The 14,350-nt window shown below is 40.3% G+C and overlaps 1 protein-coding gene across 1 annotated transcript in view; it reads left to right on the top strand.

Moving 5' to 3' along the window:
- Positions 1–14,350, top strand: part of proser1 (proline and serine rich 1) — a 37,840-nt gene that overhangs the window by 8,888 nt on the left and 14,602 nt on the right. The window contains exons 5-9 of the mRNA XM_073043930.1: positions 440–533; positions 4,459–4,569; positions 5,088–5,171; positions 7,726–7,804; positions 7,904–7,990. Of these exons, the coding sequence (XP_072900031.1) occupies positions 440–533; positions 4,459–4,569; positions 5,088–5,171; positions 7,726–7,804; positions 7,904–7,990 (455 nt within the window). The remainder of the gene's footprint in view (positions 1–439; positions 534–4,458; positions 4,570–5,087; positions 5,172–7,725; positions 7,805–7,903; positions 7,991–14,350) is intronic.

The following is a 14,350-nucleotide window of genomic DNA, read 5'->3' as shown; positions in this document are numbered from 1 at the left end:
TGGTGTCAACCTACCTAGACTCAATGTCCTGTGATGGCCCATATCCCTGTAAGGTCTAAGCCCTGCCCCTGCACATGCCTGTCCAAGTGTTTCTTGAATGATGCTCAACCTGGCTCATTCCGTATACTCACTGCCCTCTGCGAGAAAGAAGTACATTTTAAATCTTACCCCTCTCGCCCTAAATTTATCCTGCCTAGTTTTCAACTCCCTTAGACTGGGGAAAAGACACTGCCATCCACCTTGTCTATTCCACATGTGATTTTATAAACTCCTATATGGTCACAGTTCATTCTTATATGCTCCAAGGATGATGCTTTATTGTGAAGTTGTTACTAGGATTGTAATGTTCACGGTATCAGGTTATGAAGATAATAGTTATTATGTGGCATTTTTTGGTGAGCAGAGTAAGTGTGATCAACAGTTTTTTTTTAACATGTAGGAATATCATTGATCCTCATAATTATCGACCCATTGAAGATATTTTCCGGGTGCACTTGCCAGAAAAGAAACGCTGCAAAAAAATTCTTGATCAGGTAATTAATCTCTTGCTGAAATCACTTTTCTGACATTTGTTTTTCCAGCTACATTTTCAGTGCTATATTCATAAAAAGAATAATTTCAATGATGCTACATTAGGAAGTATGCAGTTAATGTAATCAGATGGCTTGGTTGTAGATATTGGATATTGTAGATGTAGATATTGGATAATATATAGAATGAATGTACTGTTTTAAAAGGCAATTAGACCAAAATATTGTGATGAAAATTGTAAGAATAGAGAGAGAGAAAGAAAAACTGAGAGTTTTCTATTTCAGCAAGTTATATTTTTTGCCATAAATATTAACCAGAGATAGGAGAGCAAAATACAGTTTGAGTGAACAGAATAAAGGACAGAGTGGGGCACAGTGCTGGTCTTTTTGCCTTGAGTGGCATTTGTGTGAGCCATTAAAGAAATTTCTAAAGTGTAGCTTTTTGACATGTTGAGCAGACACTGTTCTAGATGTTGGCAATAAAAGGCAGGTGAGACAGACCCAGGGTCTAGGTCTTGAATGAAAGCAGGACAGGGTAAAGTGTAAGGCAGACCAGAGATTGGGACAAAAGGAATTGAGAAATATAAATTTTAGCATATGAAAAGAGTAAGAAATATGCACATCGTGAGTATAGAGAAAATATAAAGAAAGGAATTAAAAATACAAAATGTATTTTAAAGGGAAGGTGATAGCTACTGGGCAACACGATAGCGTGGTGGTTAGCACATTGCTTTACAGTACACAGTGACCCGGGCTCATTTCCTGCCATTGCTGGTAAGGAGTTTATACGCTCTCTCCTTGACCATAATGGTTTCTTCTGGGTGCTCTGGTTTCCTCCCACAATCCAGGTTAATTAGTCATTGTAAATTTTCCTGTGATTAGGCTAGTATTACATTAGGGGATTGCTGGTCAGCGCGGCTCAAAGGACACTGTATGCCAATAAATAAATGAATTTATTAAATTAGCCAGAAAAATTAGCTAAAGTCTATAGTGTTTTACTTGAGCAGCACCTGGTGGCTGGATTCTGGAATTGGAGCAGGTTCAAAACAGCTAAGTATTGTGGCATTCCAAATTTGTGCTGTGAGAATTTGTCTTTTGTAAGGATGACTTGGGGTGATTAGGACATAATTAACTCAGAACAATCTATCTTCTTGAAAATACGCAAATAGAGCAACATATAAATTGTTTCAGGTTCTTACATAATTAAATCTTTTTGGAGAAATAGTTCATCTCAAGATATCTTTATGTGATATTGTGGTGCATTGTTTGATGCATCTTGCTGCATTCACAGGTAAAGAGGGGTTTTGTTTGGCACTTAAACTTGCCTTTAAATCTAGAATGAGTTCCATGCTTTCTGTAGTGCTTTTGGCCCAGTCTTCCTCCTTTTCATCACCAATGTGGAAATGAACAAAATCATGTTAATGGAGAATGGTTTCTTTAAACCACGTGGCAAGTTGGATGCCGAAAGAGTTGGTTACAGTACATTACTAATGGCTTGCACAAACTGACGTTGTCTTGATGGATCACAAAAGGGGTGACATTTGACAGCAGTGGAAGCTGTTGAGCTGGGATTGACTTTTAAGGAAGCAGTCATAGCTTGTATGGCCAAGTTAATTTGCATGTCACCCAGTTTCATATGGTTGCTCACTAACCAAATTGGAGCATAGTAGCTGGGGGTGGAGTCATCATTGAGAGTAGAGATCAAGTAATATGTCAGAGGCACCCACTGCAGTTGGCTCCATTGTCAGTGTTCATGAGATTGCAGCTTCTTGGGTGAGAAATGTATTGATATTGACATGCAGCAGTTTTTCAGAGTTACAGTTTGACCTTTTGGTTGTGTTGTTTGGTTTTAATTTGTTGGTATTTGGTATTTTGATGGGAATGTCATCAGGTTTTATTTTTGCATCGGGTGTCCAAAGGCCTTTTGAATTTGCCTATAGATTGAAAATGTTTTATTAATAATGCTTATGGAATGCACTCAAAATCCGGTGTGTGGAATGCATTTGATTCAAGTTGCTCTTTAGCTAACACACTTCGTTACAGTAACTTTGCAGTTGTGGTCCTGTTTGTGGTTGTATTGAACAAAATATAATGATGTAATGAGGATTTTTGTTTTGCTTCGGTGTTTAGAGATTTCCTTCAGTTGTCCAATACTTTGATCTCAAGTGTCTTGTCCAGGAACTCCAATCAGTGTTTTTGTCCAGAAGCATGTTCTCATTTTCCTATAAGGCAATGAGTCTCCAACCTTTCTGTCTGGTGGCTTTCAATCTTTCTCAGTTATTAATGAGTTCAGGTTTATCAGGACTAGTGTAAAAGAAACACCTCTGTTTGAAAGACTCTCTCATAGCAAGCATTGATACATTGTATTACCTGGAACAGTAAGTCATGATGCAGGAGGCCAATGTGACTGCTGAGAAACAGACTGAGGAACTCACTTTGAACCACATTTAGAAGCCATAGATTCATAACATGCATATCAAGGTGAAAGGCTGAACCTTAAGAGGAGCTAGCTCTAGCTGAACTGTGAGCACAAACTCAGAGACAGTGGTCAGGAACTCGAGCAGCACGAATAGGAAAGATGTGAGTGATGGTATGTTAGCACACCTGGAGCAGGAGAAAACATTTGTGAAAAGGATTCATCAAGTCAAAGTAACAGATGACGCAGACAGATTACAAATCAATGATAAAATCAACAGATTTCCAGGTAGCTGTAATGTAAAATACAGCTTTTTGAATTATGCGATACAATCTGTATCATGTGTATGATATAGTAACTGCAACCCACTGCCACTTGATTATTATAAGTTTATGTTAAATGCTATTTTGCAGCAGTAGTTGCCATAATGCAAATGAATTTCAAATATGCATTTAATAACTGCTTTAGACATTAAGATGAGTTATTTTTATTTTTGTTTGATCTTACAATTAAACTCCAATTTTAAATGTGCTAACTTAAAATAATCAGATCATTAATGGTTATTGTAATTATTATGACTTGTATATTGTATTGCTAAAACATGGGTGTTTGCTGTGTGCATACATCTTCTGATGCTTCTGGACACATCATCAGTGATGTTCCTGGAATCATCGGGTGTTTCGGGTCTTTCAACATCATACACCCTTCTCCAGGTGACCCAGCCGGGGCTGATCAGACCCCAGCTTGTGTCCAGATGGCTAGCTACGCATGACTCCATGGCTTCCCTCTCTTGAGCCACAGCCACCTTGAGGCCCTCTCTGTCGCATCAGTGGTACTGAGGATGGCTCTCCTCTTCCTCTCTCCCTCGATGCCCAAATTGCTGAAGGCTCTGGCTAAGGAATGGGCTGCGAATCCCCTACAACCAACTTCCACTGGGAGACACCTCGCTCTCCATCCAGCCTGCTGGCAGTTGCTGACCAGTCCTGCATACTTGGAGAGCTTCCTTTCAAAGGCCTATTCCAAGCAATCTTCAGCTCAAGCATCACCACCTGCTTCATAGACTCAGACACAAGGGTAATGTCTGGTCACAGGGTGGTGGCTGCGATATGGTCGGGGAACCTCAGCTGCCTTTCGAGGTCCACCAACAGCTGCCAGTCTCTTGCAGAGGTCAGGATACCTGCCAGTGTTCTTTTGTTGGGTATTGGCTGCTCCCCAGCTCTTACAAAGGCAATGGTCTGCTTGGAGGGTCGGGAATAGGATCATGCAAGGAAAAAGAATCAGAAATGCTACTTAAGCATATTACTTAACTTGAGAAATGCAGATGCATTCATTTTTTTCACTGTTGGATTCAGGTGGTAACTATTCATTAAAATCTGTTTAAATTGTTCAACCACAGAAAGCTTACTTTTCAGAGTGGTTTGGTTTGCAAATTTTCTAATGGATATAAAACAAGTAGGATTCCGAATTATACTTCCTTTGCTGATAGGACTTTGTTTTGGTTTTGGATTCAAGGCTTCTAAAGCTGGCTGTAAGGCTCCTCTTGCCATGAGATCCTCATGTGGAATGATTCCAGGAAATCCCTACCCTAAAGGAAAACCTAGTATGTTAAATGGTTTGCTGGCAGTAAGTATGCAAGCTTTGTTTTGTCATATATTGATCAAGATTTTGTTTGATTATTTGTGATAAAAGTACTGCTCCTATTTAGAATACTTGCCCAGATGGAAACTTCCAAATGACAATTCATATGCTTCTCTGTAGACTTGTGGAAACAGGTTTCATGTCAGCCCCAGTTAATATTGAAGCTGTAAGTGGTGTAATGTGGGACATAAGTTTGTTTGTGACAATTCTCCATAATTTTATGGTTTCTAGTCTCATACCATTTGTGAGTGCATGAGTGCAGGTCAGGTATTTCTGTGCAGGAAAGTAAGCACAAAATATTAGGAGAGTTACCACGAATGGGTCTTTCATGTATTTTAAGGGCTGGCTGAGTAGCAGGGGCAGAGGTCTGAAAAATAATTGCATTATACCTAATAAAGTGGCAACTCAATGTAGATTCAAATATAGATGAGATAAAAATGAAATCATGTCGGTCAAATACCAATTTGATAGTTGAAGAGATGATTGTGATTTTATTTCATCAGGCTCTTGCTGTTAAGAAAGAAAATGAAGAAGGTTATATTACTAGTCGAGGAATAGCAACCTGTATTCTAGGACCTTCTAAACCTGTGAGTATTCAGTTTAAAACTTTGGTGTGACTTTGTTGATAAGGTCAAGAATTATAGTTGTTAAACAATGAAGTTTTTCGCTTTCTGTTGATTATAATAATTTATCATGAAAGTATATGCACCTATATTAGCATTTTCAAGATGCAGTCTATATGTTTGCATCATATTGTATATTATTTCCTATCATAATTTTGTATTTTAAATTGTTTATAAAAGGTAAATTGCAATCATTTAAATTGTACAAACACGTACTAAATAACACAGTAGCTTTCAATGGACTTCACCCATCACACTTTAAAAACAAGCAGTTTGTCTTCTGACCTGCAATTTGAGTACCTGTCAGTTCATTTAGTGTTAACAAACAATCTTTAAACTTTGTAATTGTAGTTTCATTGTGGGAGCAGAGTAATATATTGGGCATAATACTCATTAAACAAAAGGCATTTATTTACCTTGGCAAATTTGTGATTCTATTCAATGCCCAATAATCCAAAAATCCGTGTGCTTAGAAATGGTAGGTGGAGTTTAATAGATCTGTTCTACAGTCATAAGATGAGGCTGTGTGTGAGCGTGCGTGCATTTATTTATTAAATGGTAATGTATTTGAATAAAAACATCTAGAAAGATTTGGGAACTTTTGCGATTATGTATTGTAAGCAGTCTCTTCTATGTTGGTACACGATCGAAGAAAGCAAATAAAGTATTAAGATGTACAATTAATAGAGTAATGCTATTTTAAAGGGCTAAGTTTACAAAATCAAAGAATAGTATGGCATGGAAACAGGCCATTTGGTTTAACTCATCTGTGCTAGACAGCAGGCTCTCTTCTGTATTGATCCCATTACTCCGCATTTGGTCCATAGCCCTTTGTGCTCATCTGGACCCTTTTTGCATGCGCCTTCAGTCGCTCTCAGGTAGTGTATTCCATGTACTTGGCACTCTCCGGATGAAGAAGGTCCCCATCATATTCCCTCTAAATTTCTTCCCTCTTTAAAGCTATGCCCTCTTGTTCTCTACCATGGGAAAAATTTCATCCGGTCTACCTATCTGTACCCTGTCATAATTTTATATGCCACAATTGTGTCCCATCTTAATTTCCTCTGCACCAAGGAGAAAGAACCTATGTTCTCTAGCCTCTACTCATAAATCAGCTGCTCCGTCCCAGGTAATATTGTGGTGAATTTCCTCTTTATACTCTCTAGCATTGTCAAATCCCTCAGTGAACAGACCTACAGATACTCCTCCAGCTGAGTTCCTTCATCTGTACAATTTGTTACCTCTTCAACAAAAAATATTTTGTATCATTTGGACAGGATTAGTCTTGACAACGCCACGTTGGTGGTGTTTGACTAGTCCTGCCTTTCCAAGAGATCATTAATTCTTTCTCTCAAAATATTTTTCCAGTTCTTCCCTACTACTGATGTTAGTCTACCAGGTGCCATTTGTATAAAGGGAAAACGAGGTGTGCTATCCTCCAATCATCCAGTACCTCACTTGTGTCAGGCGCAAATATAAAAGTCTCTTCCAGAGTCTCATCAATCTTCCCTTTCTTCCTCATTTGTTACCTATTTCCCTTTTATATTCTCTTCAACCACACAGTATTTTCAGGCCAATGGGATGACCTGTTCCTATGCCGCCTTCTATTTTATAGCTTCCTTTAAAATAGATATGAATGTATGCTTGATTCATTCAAGTGGAAAATCTCCCCATAGATGTCAACAGACACTGGTAGCAATGAACCAGTAAGCCAGTGACTGTAAGAATGCTGTCAATTAATTCAAATAAAACAAACTTTTGCTGGTTTCATAAACAAGAGATTCTGCAGATACTGGAAATCTAGAGCTACACATACAAAATGCTGGAGGAACTCAGCAGGTCAGGCAGCATCTGTAGAAAGGAATTACCAGTTGATATTTTGGGCTGAGACCATCTTTTATCTTCTCACTATTCTTTAGTTCTCCTGTCAGCCCTTGCATCTTATGGATTTCATATTTATATCTGTAGGAGTGATTACTATCTGTAGGGTGTTCACTTACTCATTAGCCATAAAAGACACAGAAACCCATAAAAATACAATGAAAAGATTTTGTTCTGGTAGTTAATAGGTTAATCCTATGCTACTCTGTTAGCCACTGCGACATGGGAGGACTACACTTACAAGCAGCGTTATCAATAAAGTTCAGTTGAATAGCCTGCGAGGCTGCCTTGCCGGTGTGTTCCTTCCTCATAACGAACACAACAGATTTGATAGTAGTTTTCTCCAGAGTTATAGCTTTGATGCATATGACTGCAACAGAACAAGAAATAATTGTATAAACCAACTTTCTAAACTAAGAATCTCTGGATTTCAAATGCATTTGCCAACTTCTTAGTGGGACTGTTAATGATTAATGTTATACTTCAGTGAAAGTGATCAATTTTGTATTTATTTTATATTTTGCTCTTATTTCTGTATAATCTTATCCAAAATATTTGTAAAAAGTATTGTAATTGTTTTTCTTCAGTCAAAAATGTGAATTCTCCATATTTGTTTCTGAATATTGCTTTCATCTAGGCTCCAGCAACATATAATCCTCACAAGCCTGTTCCTTACCCTATACCTCCTTGCCAACCACATGCAACTGTTGCACCAAGTAAGATTTTTAGAAACATTTTTCTTAAGTCATTTGCCTCAACTGTAATACGTATGCTACAGTAAACCACATTAATGTATGTGTGTTGTTTTCTTGTAGGTGCATATAACACTGCTGGCCTTGTTCCAATGGGTGGTTTCATGACTCCTGTTGTGGCAGCACCAGCTGCATATGCTGCACAGCAAGGTCTGTATGGAATGCATGTATTTTAGATTATTACAGCAAATTCTTAGTCTGAAACTAAAAGGTGATATTTAGCATGTAGGTGGTAAGAAGCATCATAGTATTCATATTGCTAATGATAAGCACATAACTGTATCACTGCTGCTGAATATTACAATTCACTGTTTCCATCCTCTCATTCCAAGAGTTAGATGAAATTATGTGATTATTTTTTGAAGTTATAATTATTTGTACTGCAACTAATGAATATGGAAAAGACTAACTAGTCTTAACAGGGAGAACTAGTCTTAACTAATCTTAATGGGGGACAAAAGCACAAGGAATATGGAGATCTGTCATATGCATTGTAGACTTGCTGATTTCAATTTTGAACTTGTTGAAGTTCTATAGGAAAGATTCTGCAAAGTCTATGGAGGAGAATTTTTATATATTTAGGCAATAGGCATATTTTAAGATAGTTAACCTGGTATGCTGGCTGTCTTGCACACTAACAGTGCTGTCCTTATTTTGGTAATTATCTTAACTTTTGTTGGTTGAAACCCTCTTGCACCATTGCATGGAGAATATCCTCTCCAACAGCAAGAGCTGTACTGTCCTGATTTAGAAATACATTGTTGTTCAAAGCATTTCAGTGTGTTGTCTTTGAGCTTCTTGGTGGAAGAAGCAGCAGTGTTAGAAGTTGATAAGCTTGGACCTTCTGGTGGATACACTATTTTGATCTTTCAAACATGGGTAGGATCCATGGATAGATGTAAAAAGTTCAAAGTTTGACTGTGAACTTTAAGATGCCTAAAGGGCTTTGCAATTGAAGAATTACATTTGAAATTATGCACAGAAATTCCCAACAAACAAAATATTACGTACATTAGATAATTTGTTTAAATGATAATTGAGGTGGCCGAGAAGTGCGACTTCAATTGATTGTAGGATTTTATTTAGTAAACTGAATAGGTCTTGATTTAATGTCACACCAGTGTGGATATCTTTTTCAGATATGCCACCAATAATGTCTGCAACCCTGTAGAATTCATGCAAATGATAAAAGATACTACTCGGGTTAAAGAGAGGCGAGATTGTGCATGATGTCAGTCATTAGAGCGCAAAAGGTTTAAAAAGAAGGCCACCGTATCCAGCGAGCAGCGTCAGAGTGGGCAGTGGAGTGAGAGGCAGCAGAGTGATAGGGCTTTGGCTCAATGGGCTTGGGCGGTAATGGGACAAGGCGAGGTAGGAACTATGTGTGTGAGGCCAGTTTTCTGTGTTTGGTGTCAGATGTGGGGGTCCTGGAGTCTCCCAGCCTCCCGGACGGCCATATCTGCACCAGGTGTGTCAAGCTGCAGCTCCTGAGGGGCCGAGTTAGGGAACTGCTCGATGACCTTCGCCTAGTCAGGGAGAGCGAGGAGTTGATAGAGAGGAGTTACAGGCAGGTGGTCACACCGGGGGCACGGGAGACTGACAAGTGGGTCACAGTCAGGAGGGGGAAGGGGAAGAGTAGGGTACTAGAGAGTACCCCTGTGGCTGTACCCCTTGACAACAAGTACTCCTGTTTGAGTACTGTTGGGGGGGAAAGCCTACCTGGGGGAAGCGGCAGTGGCCATGCCTCTGGCATAGAGTCTGGCCCTGTGGCTCAGAAGGGTAGGGAAAGGAAGAGGAAGGCAGTGGTGATAGGGGACTCTACTTGGGGTTAAGACAAACAATTCTGTGGACGCAGGAAAGAAACTTGGATGGTAGTTTGCCTCCCAGGTACGATTTCGGATCGCGTCCAAGATATCCTGCGGTGGAAGGGAGAACAGCCAGAAGTTGTGGTACATTTTGGTACCAATGACATAGGTAGGAAAAGGAAAGAAGTCCTGAAAAAAGACTACAGGGTGTTAGGAAGGAAGCTGAGAAGCAGGACTGCAAAGGTAGTAATCTCGGAATTACTGACTGTGCCACGCGACAGTGAGGATAGGATAAGGTGGAGGATAAATGCGTGGCTGAGGGATTGGAGCAGGGGGCAAGGATTCAGATTTCTGGATCATTGAGACCTCTTTCAGGACAGGTGTGACCTGTACAAACAGGACGGGTTGCACTTGCTCAAGCTACTGGAGTGAGTTTAAGCTAGAATTGTTGGGGGGTGGGAACCGAACTGAAGAGACTGGAGAAGAGGAGGTTGGCTCATAAATAGAGAAAGCTTGTAGATAGTGCGAGAGGGAGGATAGATAGGTGATAGAGAAGGGACACGCTCAGACCGAAGGCCTGAGATGTGTGTATTTTAATGCAAGGGGTGTTGTGAACAAAGTGGATGAGCTTAGAGCGTGGATCAGTACTTGGAGATATGATGTGGTGGCCATTACAGAGACTTGGATGGCTCAGGGACAGGATTGGTTACTTCAAGTGCCAGGTTTCAGATGTTTCAGAAAGGACAGGGAGGGAGGCAAAAGTGGTGGGGGCGTGGCACTGTTGATCAGAGATAGTGTCACGGCTGCAGAAAGGGTGGACGCCATGGAGGGATTGTCTACGAGTCTCTGTGGGTGGAGGTTAGGAACAGGAAGGGATCTATAACTTTACTGGGTGTCTTTTATAGGCCGCCTAATAGTAACAGGGATATCGAGGAGCAGATAGGGAAACAGTAACAGAGTTGTTGTGATGGGAGATTTTAATTTCCCAAGTATCGATTGGCATCTCCCTACAGTAAGGGGTTTAGATGGGGTGGAGTTTGTTAGGTGTGTTCAGGACGGTTTCTTGACACAATATGTAGATAAGCCTACAAGAGGAGAGACTGTACTTGATTTGGCATTGGGAAATGAACCTGGTCAGGTGTCAGATCTCTCAGTGGGAGAGATTTTGGAGATAGTGATCATAATTCTATCTCCTTTACAATAGCGTTGGAGAGAGATCGGAACAGACAAATTAGAAAAGCATTTAACTGGAGTAAGGGGAATTATGAGGTTATCAGGCAGGAAATTGGAGGCTTAAATTGGAAACAGATGTTCTCAGGGAAAAGTACGTAAGAAATGTGGCAAATATTCAGGAAATATTTGTGTGGAGTTCTGTATAGGTACCTTCCGATGAGACAGGGTAGTTATGATAGGGTACAGGAACAGTGGTGTACAAAGGCTGTAACAAATCTAGTCAAGAAGAAAAGAAAAGCTTACAAAAGGTTCAGCGAGCTTGGTAATGTTAGAGATCTAGAAGATTTTAAGGCTACAAGGAAGGAACTTAAGAAGGAAATTAGGAGAGCCAGAAGGGGCCATGAGAAGGCCTTGGCAGGCAGAATTAAGGAAAACCCCAAGGCATTCTACAAGTATATGATGAGCAAGAGGATAAGAAGTGAAAGAATAGGACCTATCAAGTGTGACAGTGGGAAAGTGTGTATGGAACTGGAGGAAATAACAGAGGTACTTAATAAATACTTCAATATTCACTATGGAAAAGGTTCTTGGTGATTGTAGTGATGACTTGCAGCGGACTGAAAAGCTTGAGCATGTAGATATTAAGCAAGGTGATGTGCTGGAGCTTTTGGAAAGCATCAAGTTGGATAAGTCACCGGGACCGGATGGGATATACCCCAAGCTACTGTGGGAGGCAAGGGAGGAGATTGCTGAGCCTCTGGCGGTGATCTTTGCATCATCAATGGGGACAGGAGAGGTTCCGGAGAATTGGAGGGTTGTGGATGTTGTTCCTTTATTCAAGAAAGGGAGTAGGGCTAGCACAGGAAATTATAGACCAGTAAGTCTTACCTCAGTGTTTGGTAAATTGATGAGAAAATCCTGAGAGGCAGGATTTATGAACATTTGGAGAGGGATAATATGATTAGGAATAGTCAGCATGGCTTTGTCAAGGGCAGGTCGTGCCTTGCGATCCTGATTGTATTTTTTGAAGATGTGGCTAAACACATTGATGAAGGAAGAGCAGTAGATGTAGTGTCTATGGATTTCAGCAAGGCATTTGTTAAGGTGCCCCATGCAAGGCTTACTGAGAAAGTAAGGAGGCATGGGATCCAAGGGGACATTGCTTTGTGGATCCAGAATTGGCTTGCCCACAGAAGGTAAAGAGTGGTTGTAGACGGGTCATATTCTGCATGGAGGTTGTTCACCAGTGGAGTGCCTCAAGGATCTGTTCTGGGACCCTTACTCTTCGTGATTTTTATAAATGACCTGGATGAGGAAGTGGAGAGATGGGTTAGTAAGTTTGCTGATGACACAAAGGTTGGAGGTGTTGTGGATAGTGTGGAGGGCTGTCAGAGGTTACAGTGGGACATTGATAGGATGCAAAACTGGGCTGAGAAGTGGCAGATGGAGGTCAACCCGTCAACCCAGATAAGTGTGAAGTGGTTCATTTTGTTAGGTCAAATATGATGGCAGAATGTAGTATTAATGGTAAGACTTGACGATGTGGAGGATCAGAGGGATCTCGGGGTCCAAGTCCATAGGACACTCAAAGCAGCAGCACAGGTTGACTCTGTGGTTAAGAAGGCGTAGGGTGTATTGGCCTTCATCAATCGTGGAATTGAATTTAGGAGCCGAGAGGTAACGTTGCAGCTATATAGGATCCTGGTCAGACCCGACTTGGAGTACTGTGCTCAGTTCTGGTTGTCTCACTACAGGAAGGATATGGAAGCCATAGAAAGGGTGCAGAGGAGATTTACAAGGATGTTGCCTGGATTGGGGAGCATGCCTTATGAGAATAGGTTGAGTGAATTCGGCCTTTTCTCCTTGGAGTGACGGAGGATGAGAGGTGACCTAATAGAGGTGTACAAGATGATGAGAGGCATTGATTGTGTGGATAGTCAGAGGCTTTTTCCCAGGGCTGAAATGGTTGCCACAAGAGGACAGGTTTAAGGTGCTGGGGGTATAGAGGAGATGTCAGGAGTAAGTTTTTTTACTCAGAGAGTGGTGAATGTGTGGAGTGGGCTGCCAGCAACGGTGGTAGAGGCGGATACGATAGGGTCTTTTAAGAGGCTTTTAGACAGATACATGGAGCTTAGTAAAATGGAGGGTTATAGGTAAGCCTAGTAATTTCTAAGGTATGGACATGTTCGGCACAACTTTGTGGGCCGAAGGGCCTGTATTGTGCTGTAGGTTTTCTATGTTTCTATTATTATTGCTACTGTCTGAAAGTGTCAGATAGAACTTTTAAACACCAGTGCAAGTTATGACTACAAGTTAGGAGAGCCATCTGGTGGTGCTGTTTATAAGTACATGTGATTCCCTTAGTTATAGCCTTTTGGTGCGGAAATTCAACCTTATAGAATTCACAAATTATTACCCAAAGATCCATAATACAAAACAAAATTCACTTTTTTGGAATTGATGTGGGGGTGGGATCAAGTGAAATAATAAACAAAATGCAAATAAAATTTTTGTATTTTTAAAATTTTCTTGACGCATACATAGATAATATTTTATTTATCAAAGTAGATTAATTTAGTTATCTAGCAGTTTTTTCCCCTAATCGTTTTTCACAATGAATGCAGATTAGCAAAATATTACCGTTGGTGTAAGGTCTCCGACTTGTTGCCCATGAATGACAGCTAAAATGTTGCTGTGGTCCTGGATATTGAAAAGGTTAAGTAAATGATAATTTGATTCTCACTGAGTCTCTTTGTGATGGAAAAATCACCAAGGTTGCCAAAATCTGGCCAAGTCCATGTGTCCAGTATAGAATTTTTTCATGAGGGATAGAGACAGTCTGACTCTAAACAAAGGAATCTATTGGAGATGACAGATCAGTGGGAATGAGAAACAGGATAAGATCTAATTAAAGCTTCAGAGGATTTATGTATAGAAGAACTGATGCCCAAGAGTGAGAAACAGACTGGCACTCAATCAAGGGTTTGTGATAATTATATAAAACAAAATAAAAGGCAAGGCAAGTTAATTTGTATAGCATTTTTCAAACACAAGGCAATACAAAGTGCTTCAAGTAAAATGATATTAAAGTCAAACGTCAAATTACAAACAATATAAAGAGAATAAAATCACACATAAAAGTAAAGAAATAAAAGTTGCAGTGCAGGAGATTCTAGTTAAAAGCTACAGCGAAAAGAAACGTTTAAAGCCTCTATTTAAAAGAGCTTTAAGTTGGAGCAGACTTCTGATCCTCTGGAAGGTTATTCCAGATATGTGGAGCATAGTAACTTCACCATGCTTAGTTTTGGGGACGGTAAGCAGACCTGCCCCAGGTGACCTGAGAGCTCGGGAAGTTTCTTAACGCAGCAAGAGATCGGAGAAGTATTTTGGCCCTAGACCATTCAGTGCTTTATAAACCAGTAGTAATATTTTAAAGTCAATCCTCTGATGGACTGGCAGCCAGGGTAGTGATCTGGGAACTGGAGTCATATGCTCTACTTTCTCGGCCTTAGCGAGGACTCTAGCAGCAGTG

This window comes from Hemitrygon akajei, chromosome 4 (assembly GCF_048418815.1).
Source record: "Hemitrygon akajei chromosome 4, sHemAka1.3, whole genome shotgun sequence".
In the NCBI taxonomy this organism is placed as follows: Eukaryota; Metazoa; Chordata; class Chondrichthyes; order Myliobatiformes; family Dasyatidae; genus Hemitrygon; species Hemitrygon akajei.
Note: the sequence above shows the minus strand (reverse complement) of the source record. Positions and strands in the feature narration are given on the sequence as shown.